Genomic DNA, 20437 nt, shown 5'->3' with positions numbered 1-20437 from the left:
AGTTTTCATGTAACAAAGGTAGAAAATTAGAAATGAGTGCCAGCCTTGTGACACATGGTGGTTTTCTGAAAACCCCAGCAGCTGGAGTCATGTGATTACATCAGGATCCCACACTTCATTTAAAAAAAAAGGTGTCTAGCCTGCATGATTGTAGATAAAACTTTGAAAAACATGACCTCTGACAGCTTAAAAACAAATAAAAAGCCCCCCCAAATGCACTAGTTTTTAAATTTCATGATGTTGAAGCCAATCTCATTATTCTGGGGGGACCTGACTCATGATTTCTGAATGCTTCATGTTGGCAGTACTGCAAACTGTTAATCAGAAATGCTGAAAGGCTTGGAAAAGATGAGCCACATCCTCAGGTGATGTAAACTTGGTTTAGTTCCGTTGACGTCAGTGTAGCTCTATCGATTTACAACAGCAGAGGATCTCGCCCTTTATTCCTTGCATAGGTATTTCCAGTTCTGTGCCTCATATATAGTAAGCTTCCCGTATATTGTTTTAATTCATAGATCAAATTGCTACCCACCTCCTGGAGTAAAAGATCAAAAAATTCTCAACCTCTGTGCTGTTCACTTCCATGTAATATTTTATGAGAATCTGGTACTCAGAAGGTGAAGGAGTGATAACGCAGAGCAGTGCTTTTCTGTGCTGCGTGTTCCTAGTACCCTATCACTGGAATATCTGGGTGCTGCGGTGTGTAGGCAGGTGCTTCTTTGCACAAATAGTTCTGCCAGCACATGTCAGTCATGACTTACAGTTTCCCCACCTATTCTAACCCAGAATGCCAGTCACACTGAACTAAGTGGCAATTCTGTGATCTGGACAGACGTGCTCTGCAGACCAGGCAGGACAATCTAGCTCTTCCTTGTCCTTTGTTCCCAGCTCCCAGTTGAAGTCAGTGAGAGTTTTATGTTTGACTTTATTTGGGAGTTGGACCAGGTCCTGTAATCAGGATGTGAACAAATGTGGGTTAGAGAAAAAGAAGGTTACCTAGTTAAGCAAAAAGGAAAGTCACTGAAAAGGCCCTGCGGGGGTGTCTGAATCTCCAAGGCTTCGTTAGCGTCCTTGCTCTTAGTTAAAGGTTATTGGCTGGAATTCCTACTAATTGAAATTCCAACCACAGTGAAGAGAGAAGTACAGAGAGTTTCATTTCCTGGGCTTTTTACAGGGTGATGTAAAGGAGATATGTATGTATACATAGGTAATTAATATAAGAAACTCCATGTACTAGAACAGAAGATTATGTAGCACTGTACATAAGTAAGTAGGTTCAATAACGTTATTATGCACTGCAAATGGCTTTCTGAACCCAGCTCTTAAAGTGGGGCTCCACACCATATCCCTTGCTCCAAAGCCTAGACTTAGGAAAGGACCAGGTCCTCTGCCATCTCCCATCACCTGATGCTTGTCACCAGCTGGCCATATCCTTTCACTGCCTTCATACACAGTTTACCAGTCTGACTCCTCCCATTCCTACCAGTCAGTGGTGAACGAGGAGAGGCGTAGTTCTCCCATTTGAACAGCTGGGAGGAGGCTGAACGTAGACAGTTTAGAAGGGGGGCTGGAGGCCCAGCTCCCAAACTGACTGGGCAATCAGCACCATGTTTTGGGCAGTGGCTCATGAAAGGAAGTTGGTCCATCCCTTCCTTCTACCTTGTCTGGGTAGCTCAGAGAAGCAACTGGAAACTCTCCTCCCTGGATGTTCCCTTCTGGGTGGGTGGATGGCACCTGAAATATAGAGGTAAAACATTCCTCCCCCCACTCCTTTTCCCATATCAATCTCACGTGTTAATGTATCATTTAAAGTCTCAAGCTGCCTTTTATGCTGACAAGCTGCTCTCCCAGGCTGCTTGCAGTTTTTGGTATTTCATCTCATTGCCATTTAAACCATCTTATGAGAACTGCACTCGGTGCACACAGAAAACCTTCTCTCGGATGGCTTATTTTTATGCTGGTTGTTCTTTCCTGTTGGATTTACTGGATTAATGAATTCCATGTTGGGGACTAATTAATGGCATGGCTTTCTGTCAAGCTTTCGATCGATGGGCGCACCAGAGTCTATTACATCTGATTTTAATTAACTAAAAATCAAATCTCCGCATTAGGGAAACTGCAGATATATATTCTGTCACCTTCCCAGTTGCTTCAAAAGTAGAAAGATCATTTAGGAGCTGTATTGTGCTGGATAGGTACAGCCTTTCGTAGGAGTCCATGTAGAACTGACTTCAAAGGGAACTCAGGAAGGGAATGTGCTTCAGGCCCATGCCTTCTCTCCGGCCACCACTTCATCTTCCTGCACCCTGGTCTCTCCACCTGGTCTTTCTGAGGTTTCCTGTCTCATGAGCTCCGTTATGCGTCTGTCTGTCTTGGCCCCCAGTCCTGTACTATTACTGTACAGTTCTTTATGTATTTATCCTCACAGACCCTGTGGGAGGCAGGAAGTACTATTGCCTAAACAGGACACTTTTTTGTTCCCGCAAAACTTTGTGAAGAAATCAACATTTCCACTCAAAAGTTTTAGCATTTTCAATGAAAGACTGAAAACCAAACATTTGTCAGTTTTCAGAAACTAGAAAACAAAAAATCGTAGCTGCAAATTGAAAATTTTTGGTTTATGGCAGAAATGTTTCAATTTGTCAAAATAACCACTTGGAAATTTTGTTGAAAATGAATACTTCCTGCAGAAATTTGTTTTAACAAAAAACATTTCATTGAAAAAATGTTTTGAACAAATAATTTCAACCAGCTCTATTATCATCCCCATGTCACAGAGGGGGAGCTAAGATACAGAGAGACTAAGGGGCTGTATACAATGCAGCTGAAGATTTGATTGGGGTAGGCATACCCACTCTAGCTTTAACCAAGCTAGTGTGGCTAAAAATAGCAGCTAAGATACAGCAGCACAGACGGTACAAGTTTGACTGGGAGCTTGGGTATGTGCTTGTGTGGCTATCAACAGGGTCTGTGCCTCTTTGTCTTCACTGCTATTTTGAGTTAGATAAAGGCTAGCATGGATATGCCTACCCGAGTTGCAGCCATACCTCTGATTGCAGGGTAAACACATACCCTGTGTGACTTGACCAAGGTTAGACAGGGCGTCTGTGGCAGAGACAGGAATTGAAGCCAGGTCTCCTGAGACCCAGGTTAGCACCTTAACTGTTGGACCATGCGTCCTCCACCTCTCAGTCACTCTGATCACCCGCTTCTAGCCTCTCGTGCATCAGCTTGTTGTTGACTCCCTCTCCAGGTTCTCCACCACTCTTGCCTCCCCGTTCCCCCTGCAACATCCAATCCATTCATGCCCAACATCTGCTTGCTCCGCCTCTGCTCCCAGGCCATTGAGTTCCTCTGGAGAGAGTTCCATGGTCATGCCAGACTTCCTCCACCACAAATTAACTCTGACCTCCTCACGTTCTGCCATTTTCCTGCTCAAACATCATTGCTTCTCTGCTCTCTTTGAATCCAGATGCCTATTTGCTCTACTTAGCTATAAGTTTGTATAGTGCTTAACACAGTAGGATTCTGGGCATTTCTGTGATAGCAGTAATAAAGAGGAAGGAGAGAGAATATGGGCAAATTGACTTTCCCCCCTACATACATTTTCATGATGGAGCTGAAAATGTTTTGCAAATTTTGCAACATTTGTCATTGCAAAGAAGTAAAAGTCATTTTCAGGAAATTCTTCAGAATCTGATTAACTTTCCTTGCATTGTTTTGCTACATTTGACGTCTAAAGCGGTAGTAAAACACTATTCTTTGGTAAGCCCTTTTAGATGCCTGTTCCCTGGTTGACTTGTGCTGCCCTTGTGGTGGTAATACATCCTCTGCTGACTGCTGAGCATGCTTCCTGGTCCCCCACCGTGTTTGTTGTTGGCTGACTATCTTTACTTGACCTCTGGGCAGACCTATGATGCTGTTCCCATGAGAATCTCCGGTAATATTTGCTATGCATATTTCTACTTTCATAGAAAACTTTCCCTTTTCAATTTTAAGATGCCTGAATTTCTCTCTGCCAATGGCTCCATGTGCAAAGCCCTTGATGCAGAGGGAGACAAACTTAGTCCTATTATACAGGATCCTAGTCAGTTTCTCTCTGTAGCCCTCAGATGTGTAAAATACTGATGATCCCACGGAGAGCAAAAGAAGACAAAACAGATGAAAAGACCAAAAGAGAATGGAGAGCTCAAGAGATTAAAAAAGAGGAGGCATTTTCATACCATGGGGATAGGAGCCATATAGAAACTCAGTCTAGCAGATGAAGACAGAGAACAGTGAGACAAAAGAGAAAGGAGAGTCAAATCCATGAGAAGAAACAGTGTGAAAATAAAAATAGCCCTAATATTGGTGGCTGTCATGATCGTTTGCAGTGTTAAATGTGAACAACCCAATTTGTGTTGTGGTCACCAGCTGGATTACTCTAACAGAGTGGCATGTGAGGAGAGCCCTCCAGAATGAGTAATTCCCCTTTCTAGGTGTGCCTTTTAAAAATAACCGTGAGACAGGAGATCTGGTCTCAGGTAGCAGTCTGGAGTTTGACAAAGCCCATGCTGTTGACCTTGTCCTTAGGGCCCCAGGCTGTATTTCCATTAGTAGTCTGGGCTGGAATACTCTCGTCGAGAGGGACTTGGGGTAATTCTCTGTGACAGTGAGGGGGTAGGTTTGCTTAGAAATGTAGTTCTTCCTGTCAGCCGTGTTGAAGTCCTGACTGAGGGCAAGTCATAGAATCGTAGGACTGGAAGAGATCTTGAAAGGTCATCTAGTCCAGTCCCCTGCACTCATGGCAGGACTAAGTATTACCTAGACCATCCCTGACAGGTGTTTGTCTAACCCCCAGCTCTTAAAAATCTCCAGTGGTGGAGATTTCACAAGCTCCCTCGGCAAGTTATTCTAGTGCTTAATTATCCTGACAGGGAGTTTTTCCTAATGTCCAACCTAAACCACCCTTGCAGCAATTTAAGCCCATTGCTGCTTGTCCTAGCCTTAGAGGGTAAGGAGAACATTTTTTTCTCCCTCCTCCTTGTAACAACCTTTTATGTACTTGAAAACTGTTATCATGTCCCCTCTCAATCTTCTCTTCTGAAGACTAAACAAACCCATTTTTAAAAATCTTTCCTCATAGGTCATGTTTTCTAGACCTTTAATAGTTTTTCTTGCTCTGCTCTGGACTTTCTGCAATTTGTCCACATCTTTCCTGAAATGTGGCACGCAGAACTGGACACAATACTCCACTTGAGGCCTAGTCAGCGTGGAGTAGAGCAGAAGAATTACTTCTTATGTCTTGCTTACAACACTCCTGCTAATACATCCCAGAATGATTTTTTTTTTGTAATAGTGTTACACTGTCGACTCCTGTTTAGCTTGTGATCCACTATGACCCCCAGATCCCTTTCTGCAGTACTCCTACCTAGGCAGTCATTTCCCATTTTGTATGTGTGCAACTGATTGTTCCTTCCAAAGTGGAGTACTTTGCATTTGTCCTTACTGAATTTCATCCTATTTACTTCAGACCATTTCTCCAGTTTGTCCAGATCATTTTGAATTTTAATCCTGTCCTCCAAAGCACTTGCAACCCCTCCCAGCTTGATATTGTCTATGCCGTTATCTAAATAATTGATGAAGATATTGAACAGAACCAGACCCAGGATCCATCCCTGCGGGACCCCACTCAATATGCCCATCTAGCTTGACTGTGAACCACTGATAAATACTCTCTGGGAATGGTTTTCCAACCAGTTATGTACCCACTTTATAGTAGCTCCATCTAAGTTGTATTTCCTTAGTTTGTTTATGAGAAGGTCACTCAAGACCATATAAAAAGCCTTACTAACGTCAAGATATACCACATCTACCACTTCCTGCCCCTATCATTTTATGATCACATTCATCTTAGCTGCTTTATACTTTCAAATTCTCAACCAGATCCTTCCTGTTTGTCAAAATCAAATCTAGAACAGCCTCTCCCCTAGTAGCTTTCTACACCTTCTGAAATAAAATATTGTCTCCAATACATTCCAAGAACTTGTCTGATGATCTGTGCCCTGGCATGTTATTTTCCCAACAGATGTCTGGGTAGTTAAAGTCCCCTATCACCACCAAGTCCTGTGCTTTTGATGATTTTGTTAGTTGTTTAAAAAAAACTCATCCAACTCTTCTTCCTGGTTAGGTGGTCTGTAGTAGACCCCACCATGACATCACCCTTATTTTTTTACCCCTTTTTCCCAGAGACTTTCAATGAGTCTGTCTCCTATTTCCATCTCAACCTCAGTCCAAGTGTATGCATTTTTAATATATAACGCAACACCTCCTCCCTTTTTTCCTGCCTCTTTCCTGAGCAAGCTGTACCCTTCTATACCAATATTCCAGTTATGCATATTTCATAGTTGTTTATTAACTAGCTTTCAATTTCTTCCTGCTTATTCCCCATACTTCTCGCATTAGTATACAGACATCTAAGATACTGATTTGATTCTCTCTCCCCCCCTTCTCTACCCCCTCCCCAGTTCTGTCTTGTCTCTCCCTTATCTCTGCTATAACAGCCCATGCTCCCCCAAGATTCTGACCCTTCTCCTGGCTCTCCATGTTTTTGACTTACCTGTGGGCTTTGGTCACCTGCCCCTGTTGAACCTAGTTTAAAGCCCTCCTCACTAGGTTAGCCAGTCTGTATCCAAATATGCTCTTCCTCTTCCTTGATAGGTGGACCCCGTCTCTGCTTACCAGTCCTTCTTCCCAGAACAACATCCCATGGTCAAGGAATCCGAACCCTCCTGGCGACATCATCACCCAGCCAGGCATTCACCTCCAGGAAGCTTCTGTCTCTGCCTGAGCCCCTACCCTTGACCAGAAGAATCAAAGAGAGCACCATTTGCACCCCAGCTCCCTCACCCTTACTTCCAGAGCCCTGTAGTCACTTCTGATCTGTTCAGGGTCATACCTCGCAGCATCATTATTGCCCACATGGATGAGTAGCATGGGGTAGCAGTCAGAGAGCTGGATGATCTTCGACAATCCCACCCTAATGCCTCGGAGACAGGCCCCTGGCAGACAACATACCTCCTGGGATGCTATGTCAGGGTGACAGATGGGTGCCTCCGTCCTCCTCAGAATAGAGTCACCAACCACCATTACTGTTTCCTCCTGGGAGTGGTGGCTGCAATCCTCCCAGCCTTGGGGGTACATGGCTTCTTCTCCTCCACCTTTGGGGGTGATTCCTCATCTCTTGTTGCCAGGGCATCATAACGGTTCTTCATCACTGTGGTAACCAGCAGCCAGTGACCTCCCTGTGTGACAGAGCCATATCCTCCTCCCCTGGTGGCGTGACAGCAGTCCTCTCTAGCTGGATAGCTTCCTCAGCCTTGGATGTCTCCATATGAGTACTCTCAGTGAATTCCTCATGGGCATGGATGCTCTTCAGCCTAGCCACTTCCTCCTGCAGCTCTTCCGCCTGCTTCCTGAGAGATTCCACCAGCAGGCACATTTCACACTGGATGGTCATAAGTACGGCCATACTGGGTCAGACCAAAGGTCCATCTAGTCCAGTATCTTATCTTCAGACTGCAGCCAATGCCAGGTGACCCAGAGTGAGAGAGTTAATAACATCAACTAATGTTCCAATAAGAACATAGGAAAGACCATACTGGATCAGACCAAAGGTCCATCTAGCCCAGTGTATTGTCTTCTGATAATGGCCAATGCCAGGTGCCCCAGAGGGAATGAACAGAACAGGTAATCATCAGGTGATTCCCCCCTACTATCAGCTTCTGGTAAACAGAGGCTAGGGACACCATTCCTGCCCATCCTGGCTAATAGCCATTGATGATCCTATCCTCCATGAATTTATCTAGTTCTTTTTTGACCCCTGTTATGGTCTTGGCCTTCACAACATCCTCTGGCAAGGAGTTCCGCAAGTTGATTGTGTGTTGTGTGAAAAAATACTTCCTTTTGTTTGTTTTAAACCTGCTCCCCCAAGCCTGGCTTTCTGAGAGTGGGAATGCAGGCCACAATCTTTTCAAATCCACACCAAGATCTGGGTAGAGGCATCCAGGATCAGGTTCTTTGTCTGGATCCACATGCAGGTGAAGGAGACAGGAGCAGTGTTGCCACTGGCGATGCAGCCCTTCCTAATCATAGTGATTATATTACAACTCCCTCTTACAAACTCCTTCTCAACCTCCCTTGTTTGCTAGCTTCCCTTTGGTGCTTAGCCTTTGGCTCTTTAGGCTTCTCTTCTAGATCAGTCCCACCCCCTCATTAATCACGCAGGGGGAGGGTGATCACAAGGCTGATTGAGTCTGATCAGGATGATCGTGCTGGGAATTCAGACAAGTACATAAACTCAGCCCTATCCACTGATGTGTCTATCTGGAAGGAAGCAGGCTTCTGACAATGACCTAACTCTACGGGCAAGTGAACCCACTTCCTTTGCTTATTTTTTCATATGTAATGTTTTTTGAGGCAGACCTCTCAATGCAGAGGGTCTAACCCAGTTCCTAAGACTGACTGCAATGTCTCTTTTGGTGAACTGAAAAGAAGCCACAGAAAGGGGAAAGTGTTGTGTTCTTCCCCTTCCTCCATTTATAAATGCCTCACACCTTTCTATTTGATCATCCAAAACTGCTGTTTAGTAAAATAACAGCCTCACTGCTCTCAACTCATCTATCAAATTCTGGTTACAGGAGAGAAGCTATATAATAGAGATCTGATGATATAAGCACAGGATCCTCATAACAAAAGGAGGACTCAAGCACTTACCTTTCCTAAAATCCAGGGGGAAATGCCATAGTTAAGACTGCTGCCCATCCTCACACCAGATATTGCCCTAGTTTGTTGTTCACTCATTCCCCCACCCCATTTGGTTGCACCATGCTGTTGCAGCAGATTGCCATCCTGTTGTCAGCCCTTGAACAGTGGCACCTAGCCAGGAATGTTTATTTTTATTTCAGTAGGCTCCTGCTCCCTTTCCATTGCTGAATGCTGGAGTTGATACTGTGCCCCTTTTCCACTGCATCAAACGCAGCATAGGTGAGACAGAGCCTCAGTTGTGACGGGATGTGAGAGGAGAACAACCTGGCTGGGAACACTGAAGGTGCCTGGGGTGCTCTGTCTGGTCGTGTGGAAAAGTTCCCCATCCACTGTGGAAAATCTGTTCCCACTGACTTGCTCTGCTCTCTCTTCCTTTGAGCATGTGTACTGATCTCCTCCCCGCCTGACATGCATTACAGCATCCAAGCATCCATTCCCTCTTGCAGTGCCTGGCCAAATTCAGGGCTAGCTTTGGCCTCTCTGAGGATCCTGACCCCATTCACTCTGGACACCATCATTAGGGCTCTATGTCTGTCACGGAGGTCACCGAAGTCACAGATTCCGTGGCTTTCTGCGACCTCCATGACTTCTGCAGGAGCCAGTGTAGCTGACCCCAGGGCCACCCAAGCAGCTGGCCCCCAGAACAGCCACTTCAGTCGCTGCTGCAGCGGCCCCGGGGACAGCCACACCAGCCATTGCTCTGACAGTCCCCAGCAGCAACCCCAGGGTGGCTGGAGCAGCAGCGCTCTGCTGGTCCCGGCAGCAATCACCAGACGGCTGGAGCAGTCAAGTCTGCTGGCCCCAGCAGTGGTCCCTGGCCAACTGACCGGAGAAGCCGTGGTCCCCGGCAGCTGGTGCTGCTGGTCCCAGGTGTTCCCCTCAGCAGCGCTGGCTGATCTTTGTAGTGTAGATGGCACCTAGGATGTCTTTTACTGTAATTACTGATTAACTGAATCCTAAATTGGTGTGCTGTGGCTACTGCTTTTTATGCTAACCAGTATTGCCTCATAGTTTTCTTGTGCTCCCGGTGTCTGTCTGTATCTACCTCTTGTCTCTTTTTTTAATACTTAGATTGTGGGCTCTTTGCAGCAGGGACCATTTTTGTGTCATGTTTGTACAGCGCCTAGCACAGTGGGATCCTTCTTCATGACTGGGGCCCTGTGTGCTACCACAATGTAAATAATCACCAAAAGAGTCAGGTGGAACTCGAGGACAAGCAGCTGTAGGGGAACATTTTGGTGCCCTCCACTGCAAAATGTAGGTGAGGTTTCTGCCTGTCACCAGAACGTTTCTCAAAACAGCAGAGCTGTCAGTGATTTTAGTGTAATGCGAACAGGAGAGGGGACTGAGACTAATGGGTTAAGGTGAAAACCAGGGGTTTGTTGTAATGTATTCCTTTCATATCTGCGAGGCTTCTCGAGATGAAAAGCTAAAGAACTGCATTTAATGAAATTTTGCATTTAAGCCCATTAACTTAAGTGCTTGGTTGGGATGAACTGACACTTCGATTGGAAGAATTCTGTGTATGTCACCCTGGAAAAGGTGAGCAGTGCTTTAATTGATACTTCTACTTTAGCTGAGACACCCAAGAATGCCTGATGACTCCAAACTAGGGAAGGAAAAAGCCTGCACACAGTTGAGATGGCAAAATGGTGCCTCGTTCTGTCAGCTAATCCTTTTGAATAATAGGCTTGGAACTGGCATATGAAACTATTTTGCTAAAGTGGGAGGATTCCACAACGCAGTTAAAGGATTAGATTTGGAAGCCAGCACATTACCCGTAAGTATATGAATTAGTTAGGAGTGGAAAAAACATCTCTCATGCTGTTCAGTATTAAGAGGTTCTGGCTCTGCTACAGGCTGCTTGAGAGACCTTGGGCAGATCACTTCTCTCTCTGCCTTGGTTCTCCCCTGTAAAATGGAGGAGATGATGCATCCCACACCCCCATGTTTGTTTTCATGGTAAATTCGGCAACCCTTGTAAAACGCTTTGAGATCTTCAGTCAGCAGACGCTATGGAAATGTTTTAAATATTATTGGTATTACAATAGCTCCTTGAGACACTAACCTGAGACTGGGGCTTTGTTGAGCTAGACATATGCATAGTGAGAGCCCGTGCTCCAGGGAGCTTACAGTCTAGATAGATAAGGCAGCAGCAAAGGGTGGGAGGAATGAAGTTTGATATTCCGCACTTGACACATAAGGAATTGGGACTCAGAAAGATGAAGTGACTTGCTCAAGGTCACACAGGGAGTCTATGGCAAAGCCAGGAATGCTCATTGTTCAGGTCTTCTGGCTTGCAGTCCCACACTGTACACACAAGGCCACCAACAAGGTCTTAAACTTAACATTCCTCTCTGAGGATGAAGTATTTGTTTTCTAATGGTGAAGTCACAAAAGCATTGAGACGGCACATACCATACGGCTGGTTTTTATAGAATCACAGAAATGCAGGTCTCGTCCATTCCCCCGCACTAAGGCAGGATCAGTGTTTCCAAAGGTGCCCAGTGCCCACCTAAATTTTGTGAAGGAATCCTACCTATGTGCATAAAATGGGCCCTTGAGAGTATGTCTGCCCTACAATAAAACACCCGTGGCTGGCCCATGTCAGCAGGCTTGGGCTGCAGGGCTATAAAACTGCAGTGTAGACATTTGGGCTCAGGCTTCAGCCTGGATTCTGGGACCCCGGGAGCTCTAAAGCCCAAGCCTGAGTTAGTTGCCATAGGCCACGTAGACATACCGGTAGTGTGTGGATACTTGTTTTGGTGCCCAAGTGTCTCCGTGGGGGTGTGGCTGGTTGTGATGCACTGCCAATGCGCATGTTGCTGTACAGAATATGTAAGAGAGAAGCTCCTTGCCCCCCAAGAAGCTGATAGTCCAAGAAGGCAAACAGATCACCCTTTGGGAGTTTTTTGTGTATAGGTAGTAGCCCTGCTTAGAAAGGTGGATCAAGACTGGCAGGCTGCTGCCCTGAGGAGGAGGGACTGGAAGAATGAGGCGATTGGGTGGGAGCCTGCATTTGAGGAGTACGGTGTGGCGAGGTAGAATGCAAGGCATGCATGTACCGGCATGGTGGCTTTTTTCTGAAAACTAGGCCCAGCATGTGCTAGAGCGTTCGAATGTTAATCTTTTCTCCTTCCATGTTGTTTTGAAATTTGAGATAGTTATTTAAAAGGCTTTGCCTGATCTCTTGGACACTTTCTGTGCTCAGAGAGGGCTTTGTTTCTGGAAGTGGGTCTGCCTTTCACAGGCTATCGGGAGGGGAAGGTGATCTGATTTTTTTTACTGGGTCACCCACAATGGTCAGTTCCACATGTCATGTTGTTGCATCCGAGCGATGGAAGCTGTTGTCTGGAATGCAGGCAGAAATCAGTGTTGTCTTATCATTGATCCTACATTACTATTATTAATTTATTATTTGTATTCAAGTTGCACCTACAGGTCACAGCCAAGATCTGACACAAGTTGTGCCAGGTGCTGTACAAACCATAGTGACAGTACCTTCCAGATAAACTGCTATTGAAATGCAAGACAGACAAAGGGTGGGATGGGCAACCGAGGCATGGAGGTCAGTGGCAGAACTAGGAACAGAATCCAGGTCTCGAGTCCCAGTCCCGTGCTCTATCCACTGGAATATGCTGAGTCTCCTAAGAATGCCATTGATTATGAATGAGTGTTGAGCAACTGGCAATTCCACATCTGTTCCTCCTAAAAAATTGTCTTACAGGTGAGGTTTGAGTTAAGAGAACAAAGCAGGAAAATATTTGCTCAGAGAATCCTATAAAAAATTTCTATAATGATGAGGGTATGGGGAATATGTGTATGTGAAAGGACACATCTGTAAGTTTCTGGAATTGCTCTTCATTCATATCATTAGATCAAAGCACAAGTGAATCACAGTATTAATTTGATGCTTGTGGTAAATGTTGGGTTGAATTAGACACTTCCCCAAAAAACTGTAAATGCAATTTAGCTTTTGCTTACAGACAAGTCATGGAAATAATCCTCTGTTCAGTGCCAGGATAGCGTGGAGATGAATGTCGGAGCAGAGAGCATACAGATGCTTGTGGCCTGTTATGTTGAGAATGTCAGTGTTGCTCACTGGAGATGTGTTAGACTGTGGAGTAGTCTCCTAAGGAAGTGGGGGAAGTCCCATAGCTTGGGAATTTTACAAGAGATGGAACAAAACTCTAGAAAATATGCTGTAGGGAAGGTTTCTCCATTGGCTCCTAGAGATGGATTGGATGGGCCAAATAGGTTTCTTCTGTCCGTCCATGTGTGCTAGCCAAAAGCTGGGAATGGACAACAGGGATGGGTCATTTGATAAATTGCCCTGTTCTGTTCATTCCCTTGGAAGCATCTGGCACCGGCTGCTGTTGGAAGACAGGATACTGGGCTGGATGGATCATCGGTCTGACCCAATATGGCCATTCTTATGTTCTCATCTATACAGGTACTTTTATGGCCCTGGTTACAACAGCAGTTGAGCATCTCAAGTATGTATAGATTGATCTCATCACAAAGGAGTACGTGTCAGAGCCAGGAATTCACCTAGCTATCCCAAGTTCCAGTCCAGTTCCTTACCCCCAAGGCCATTCTTCTAGGTCTATTGTCTGTGATTCTCACTCCAGCATTTTTCAGAACTCAGGCTTGATCCTGCAAGACTGCTGTATTCAGGACTCCCACTGAAGTCAATGGGAGTTCTGCACACAGAAGGTCTGCAGAATCAAGCCTTTGCTGAGGATGCTAATCTTTAGGTTCTGTGGGAAAAGAGGCTTCCCTATCAGTGGAGTGAGCACAGTACACAGAATACAGTGGAGTTGGTCTAGGGAGTTTTGCTTTAAAGTAGCCATAGAAAAATACCTGGTTACTATGCATGTCTGTTCCTGAGGGGGCTGATCCTGTTCCTTCCAATGCCAGCACTGCATGGGATTGGGCCCTAGGTTTTTTCTGAGCTATATCTGCTTAGTTGCCTGGCAAAAGCAAGTATTTTTACTCCTTCCTGCACTGCAGAGCCAGCCTAACTGCAGAGAGGCAGGCTGTATCCTATTGTACCTCGCACATTATCCACCAAATTGCCAGCTGAATCATGATCCCAGGATTTTTATCGTTGCTGAAGGTTGGTGATGATGCAGAAAGAACATAGCTTTGTTTTCAGCTATCAGGCAGAGTTTGCAACTCTGGCACTTGGGGAGAATCTTGCAAATGATGCAAATTTGATAGAAGAGTCACTGAGGAAGGGATTGTGACACCAGAGAGATTCTGTGTTTAGAGTCGTTTTCTGATAGCCACAAGGAGTTCTTTTGATTAGTAGCTATTCAAAAATTGCAATGAGCAACAGTAAATTGTGCTGGTGAAGGAGGCATGCATGTCTGCAGCTTGCCCTTCCAAATTATTTGTCCCCCTGATGTTCCAAGACTCCCAGTCTCTATTTTCAGAGTAACAGCCGTGTTAGTCTGTATTCGCAAAAAGAAAAGGAGTACTTGTGGCACCTTAGAGACTAACCAATTTATTTGAGCATGAGCTTTCGTGAGCTACAGCTCACTTCATCGGATGCATGCCGTGGAAACTGCAGCAGACTTTATTTATACACAGAGAATATGAAAAAATACTTCCTCCCACCCCACTGTCCTGCTGGTAATAGCTTATCTAAAGTGATCATCAGGTGGGCCATTTCCAGCACAAATCCAGGTTTTCTCACCCTCCACCCCCCCACACAAATTCACTCTCCTGCTGGTGATAGCCCATCCAAAGTGACAACTCTTTACACAATGTGCATGATAATAAAGTTGGGCCATTTCCTGCACAAATCCAGGCTCTCTCACCCCCTCACCCCCCTCCCAAAAACCACACACACAAACTCACTATCCTGCTGGTAATAGCTCATCCAAAGTGACCATTCTCCCTACAATGTGCATAATTAAGGTGGGCCATTTCCAGCACAAATCCAGGTTTTCTCACATCCCCCCCACCCCCATACACACACAAACTCACTCTCCTGCTGGTAATAGCTCATCCAAACTGACCACTATTTTGCTTCTTATGCAGCCGTCGATTTCCCCCACCTGTGTTTTACCCTTTTAAAAAATTGTCCTTTATTCTTTCCATTGAAATGTAGCAGGTGATGCTCTAAATGAATCCCAGAATCCTTAGTGCAAGTTCCAAAGATGATGCACAGCAACCAGTGTCTAGTGATTGTGATGCACATGGGAGGATGTGAATTCTCTGACTTCCACCAGGAAGAGCTACAAGAGCAAAGACACTCCCTGCCCCCAAAAGTTTACAATCTAAAATGTCCCTTTCTTCCATTTGCTAAATAGCACCAGAAGAACAAAGTAATGCTATTGCTAAGTAAAGTACAGTTGTCCCTTCTAGGTATTACTGTCTTGGACAAAGCCAGTGTCCCTTTCTTGCTTCTGTTGCATGAAAAATTATTCCACCCTAAGCAAAACTTGAGATCTATTTAGGGATTTTACACTAGATCTATTCAAAGTTTTTTATAGCTCACGGAAAGGGGCAAGGGGGTTAGAATAGGTTTTGGATGCCTGCCTGGAGTGTCCCATTGGTAACCAAGTTCTTTATCATGAGACTGTATTACAGCTGTGTGAACAACTGAGGGAACCGGGATTGTGAAGGGTGAGATGTCTGTTCCATAAAGTTCTCATCCCACTCCTTATGGGGATTATAGATGGTGGATTTGGGAAGGACCTCCTAGGATACCTAGTTAGTCCATGTCTGGGATATGTCTCTGTACTAAACTCCTATGTCTTTAATCTGGTCTATTCTTGAATGTTTCTGATAAGTATCCCAACATTCTTTGAGTCCCTAGCAAAGGAATCCAACAACAGAGCCTTGCTGTTGGAGACGTGTAGCTAATTTGCCATTTGCCTACTTTGAGACACTTCTGCTTTTCTGAATATTGTTGGTCTCTCTGTACTTTCCATCTATACAGTCCTTTCTAATTGGGCGTGGTCTGTGCATTTGAGGCCTTGTCCCACCATCTGCTTTGACACCAGCTCTGACATCCATTGACACCTAGCCCTCTGGGGAGCATTCAGGCTTTAGGGATCAGACCTGTAGATAAGGTGCAACTAACTTACTTCTTCCCAACTTGGAACCTTATCATTTCTCATCCCTCTCTTTGCCCCTTCACTGGCTTCCCTTGGCCCTCTACCTTACATGAGAGCTCCTTGTGCCTTCTTCAAAGCCATACCCAGTCTAACTCCCACCTGCCTCTCTGTTCTCTTCTCTATTGCACTCAAGCCACATGACTAGCCATCCTCGTAGTTTCGTACTCCTGCTCCTGGTAGTTCCCTAGCCTGGAACATCTCCTCCCTGACTATGGAGCTAGAGCTTATATGGTCTCCATCACTGTAGTGTCTGAGCACCTCACCATCATTTACAGTATTTATCCTCACAACTCCCCTGTGAAATAGGGAGGTGCTATTATCCACATGTGGCACTGCTCACACAGGGAGTATGAGGCAGTGCCAAGAATTGAACCCAGCGCTCCTGATTCCAGTCCAGTGCCTTAATCACAAAATAATCCTTCTGATCCATCTCCATACTCTCCTCTTGCAAACCCCTCCTCAAAACTCCCTTCATTCCCAAGGCCAGTCAGCTCCTGACTCAGCCACAGGGGTTGTGAAGAGAGTGCCAGGGGAGAGTAACCAAATAAACTTGAAACCACCTCACTTTCGTGGCTGACTTACTGTAGTCACTTGCCTTGTCCCATTCCCCTCCCCCCCCATTGTCTGATAACAGACGATAAACTCTTTGGAGTAAGGCTCTTGTCTGATTATTGGCTTGTAAAGCAGCTAGCATCCTTGGAGTCTAGTTCAGTAATGAGGTCTGCCACCCAGATTTTAAACTGAGCCATAATACTCAAAATAAAACTCTCACACACAGCTCTGACTTTTCTCTCTCTCATGCAGGGCTATGTTGAAAACTTTACTCAAACCTAGTGGCCTGCTTTCTAGAGGTGCTGGGTACCGGCAGCTCCCATTCAACTCCGTCCCAGGCGCTTGGCACTTCTGCAAATCAGGCCACCTATACATCATAGCTACGTCTTTGTCTTCTGAGCCTGTGCTGCTTGTGTCAAAGCAGGCTATCTGGTTTCTTCCGGCACAGTCTGTTCTTTGTGAACTCCTGCTGCCGATTGCTCATTGAGATGTTGTCAGATCTTACAGATCAATTATTTGCTCAAACATTTTAGCCCATACTAAGGCTGAGCTGATTAGTCCTCTTTCAAAAGCTTGATGTTTTTCAGTCTTCCTCTTTAAAATGGTGTGAGTGGTTCCTCAATTTCCTCTGAACCCAGGGAGGAGAGGATGGGGTGAATCTAGCTAATACAGAGCATTTTCCTACAATTGGAAATGGCGTTTTCTTTTCTCACATTGCTTCCCCTTCTATACAGTGAAAGGGGCACAGATCAAAATACGGAAGTCACTTCAGTGCTTTCGGTTTGTTGCTTCACTGGGACAATGGATATTAAACAATAGTCAATGTTTGTTGCTAATCAGTAGCTTTTCAGTGGTAAAAAGTTGGTTCTTTTCATCTAAAACATGTCCTTTCCCTTACTGCAGAGAAAACAGCTGATGATGACGTCCAGAAGTCTGACATCTCATCCAGCAGCCAAGGAGTGATCGAAAAGGAATCTCTGGGACCTCTTCTCCTGGAAGTAGGTGCTCTATTATAATCAGTAACACCACCAGTCTTTTCGTATTTGAAATCTGAGATTGTTTTACTTAATTGCTGACTAAGAAAGTAAAATACAGAATAGTAGAAAAACACAGTCCCAATCAGGTTGTTCCAAAGCTAGATTATCCCTCACTAAAGCTGCGGGTAGCCCACTTTTGTCCCCCTGTTCAGCTTATCCCTTAAGCATGGGAATCCTAGCCCTATCAGCAATGCACTTAAGCACATACTTAAGTCCCACTGAAATTAAAGCAACTGAAGCATGCGCTTAAGTGCTTTGCATGAATCAGAGCCAAAGTGAGCAACGTCTTAATACTAGTATAAAGGTGCCATACTGATGCCTGCCCACCTCTGTGTAGTTATTTCATTCTTTCCACTTAGCCTGAGTAGCATTGTGGGGGGACACAGTATGACTGAGAAGCCATCGTTCAACTGAGCAAGTTGAAAGCAGTCTGCTTTGGGAGAAAACTTCACTTTCAACCACACTGACCTAAGTCACCGGTTAGACAGGTTGTCTTGTTAACTGCCAGGGGTGCTGAAGACTTGCTAGCCCTTTCTGGCACCAGCATTCTTAGATGTGTGCTAGTAAACTTCCTCCTCCCAGCCAAGGCATGAGAAAACAAGAGTTAAAGGCAGGAAGAATGAATACTGAGTGCAAAGCAGTGAATTGGAGTGGGCCATTAAAATGCAACAGCATTAAATAGTCCCATTTTGAGGGCATCAGGAGCAACCAGATCATTTAGTCTGACCATCTGCATAACACATGCCAATAAACGCCACCCAGCCACTTCCACGCCAACTCCAACAACCAGAATTAGACTTGAGTATTACAGCCTTCAGGAGGCTAAACTGTTGCGTGCCATGGCAGAGAACAGACGAGACCTGTTGAGTTTAGTGTGTGGATGCTAGTGGTCTGGGATAGTCAGGAGGTCAGTCTATATCAGTGGTTTTCAACCTGTGGTCCACTACGTCTAAAATTTCCAAAGGGGTCTGCACCTCCATTCAAAATTTTTTAGGGGTCCGCAAATGGAAAAAGGGTGAAAACCTCTGGCCTAGCTGATCTGGTGGTCTCTTCTGGCCTTAAACACTGACTATGACCAACGGAACCAATGCCTGGGGCCTTTCTGTGACAGGGAAGTAAGTGAGATATACCACAGTGATCCTAGCAAATGACCTACACTTTGTGCTGCAGAGGGGAAGGTGTGGGCTGTGCTAACTAGATCTGTGTAACATGAAATATAGTGAAGTGTGATGGTATGGGACTGACAAAAAGCTCTTTTCTTGGCATGAAGTGGATGCAATTGCCAAAGTGGTTCTTATGTTTTTACTAATTGATAAAGAGACATATTGGCTACTGTAAAGGGCTGACAGTGCTAAATCATTTGCCCATGTTTGCTTACTAGCAGGAGAATCTGGGGCAATAGGAGCACTTTTATAGCAAATGAAGCTACTGAGGAATGATCAAAGGTTCACTACAGACAAAATTAATGCCTAGGTGAGAACGTATTTGAACTGAAAGGAAGGATCTGATTTGTGAAGAGAATTAAAGCCATCTGCCTGAAATATGTGGCCAGAGCTAACTGAGAGTTGTCTGCTCAGCAAAGGAGGTGCTGTCTAAAGGAAGCAAAAAAGCAGAAGTGGCATTAGAGAGAAAACAGCATTGAACAATGGAAACAGTGAGTGAGAAGAGTAAAAAAATATAAAAAAGGGGGGGGGTGGGCAAGATTGTTCTGAGAAAGGTGGCAGTTCCTCAAGAGTAATATAGAGCTTGGGCTACAATAAGAGAGTTGTGCATCCTGCTAGAGTAATGGAGGATTAAACTCTACAACCGGAAGAAGCCAGAGGAGGTGACTTTCCAGGAGAGTGGGCTGCCTAAGAGGCATCAATAAATTTGCAGCATTCCCAACATTTTGTAGAGCAACCCCTGGAAAGTCACCCCTGGATGTAGCTCTCATAAATTGGAAATCAGGGGTCAATTTAAGACCCTAGTACAGTTTAAGAAGACTTTTATTCCAGAGTTGCTAGGCCTAGCCAATAGCTCTCTATAGGGGTTGAAAAAATTGGGTGCTTATCTGGGATGGGGAGTTAATTAGATCAGCTTGCCCATGGCTGAGAATACGGCACCATGCTCAGAGTTTAGCATTAATAGGTCATTCCTGCAGGGAATTAAAACAAAGGTGTGTTGTGGCTCTGTTAAGTTCTGCTTTGTGAAGAATTCATTATACACAGTGTGCTAAAAATATCTAACAGTTATGCAGACGGAAGGATAGTTTTGTAACTTGAGATCCCATACAACCAACATGCAAAACACTAATAGATGGGTGAATTGCTCTGGAGTACAAAGCTGCCTTCTGACACCAGACCTCCAACACCATTAATTTGGTAATTTACATTGACCCTAGCCAATGCACGTTGAGATCATGGAGGCTACATGCTGTTATTTACATGTATCATCAACATAAGTCAAATCACATATTTATCTCTGGCTTCCAGAGCCAGTATCAGATTGTATTTGTATTCTATCCCTGGGCGCCATTAACGTTCACTTAGGTCTGGCTCCTGCGCAGTGCGTCTGTGGAGTGTTGCAAGGATAAGAGCAAGGTGGTGAGCAGGACCAAGAGAGCAGGGAATCTTTTTGCTGCATTAATCTGAGTGCCAGCTTACTCCTTCCTAGTAGCAGGTTTGAGGCCTAAGAGGGGAAGCATGTAGCTTATCCCTCATTAACCCGAGGATCCTTGCACTTCAACCCAGGTTCTCCCAGACACACCCTGTCCCCTTTCATATCCTACCGTACCTTGTGTTCCTGTGATTAAGAGAGCAGGTATTCAGAGGGCTTGAGAGCTTCAGTGTAGAGCGGGGGTTCTCAAACTGGGGGTTGGGACCCCTCAGGGGGTCACGAGGTTATTACGTGGGGGGGGGTGTGTCATGAGCTGTC

The 20437-nt window shown here is 45.1% G+C and overlaps 1 protein-coding gene across 19 annotated transcripts in view; it reads left to right on the top strand.

Moving 5' to 3' along the window:
• Window positions 1-20437, top strand: part of NCOA1 (nuclear receptor coactivator 1) — a 359657-nt gene that overhangs the window by 254086 nt on the left and 85134 nt on the right. For 18 of the 19 annotated variants that reach the window (XM_073335589.1, XM_073335594.1, XM_073335585.1 and 15 more), the window contains one exon: window positions 17391-17485. In XM_073335589.1, the coding sequence (XP_073191690.1) occupies window positions 17391-17485 (95 nt within the window). Of the gene's footprint in view, window positions 1-17390; window positions 17486-18997; window positions 19179-20437 lie in introns of those variants that run through there. The other variant, XM_073335601.1, reaches the window with a different exon arrangement.

Source organism: Lepidochelys kempii, chromosome 3, assembly GCF_965140265.1.
Source record: "Lepidochelys kempii isolate rLepKem1 chromosome 3, rLepKem1.hap2, whole genome shotgun sequence".
Classification (NCBI taxonomy): Eukaryota; Metazoa; Chordata; order Testudines; family Cheloniidae; genus Lepidochelys; species Lepidochelys kempii.
This window is presented reverse-complemented; position numbering and strand designations above follow the sequence as displayed.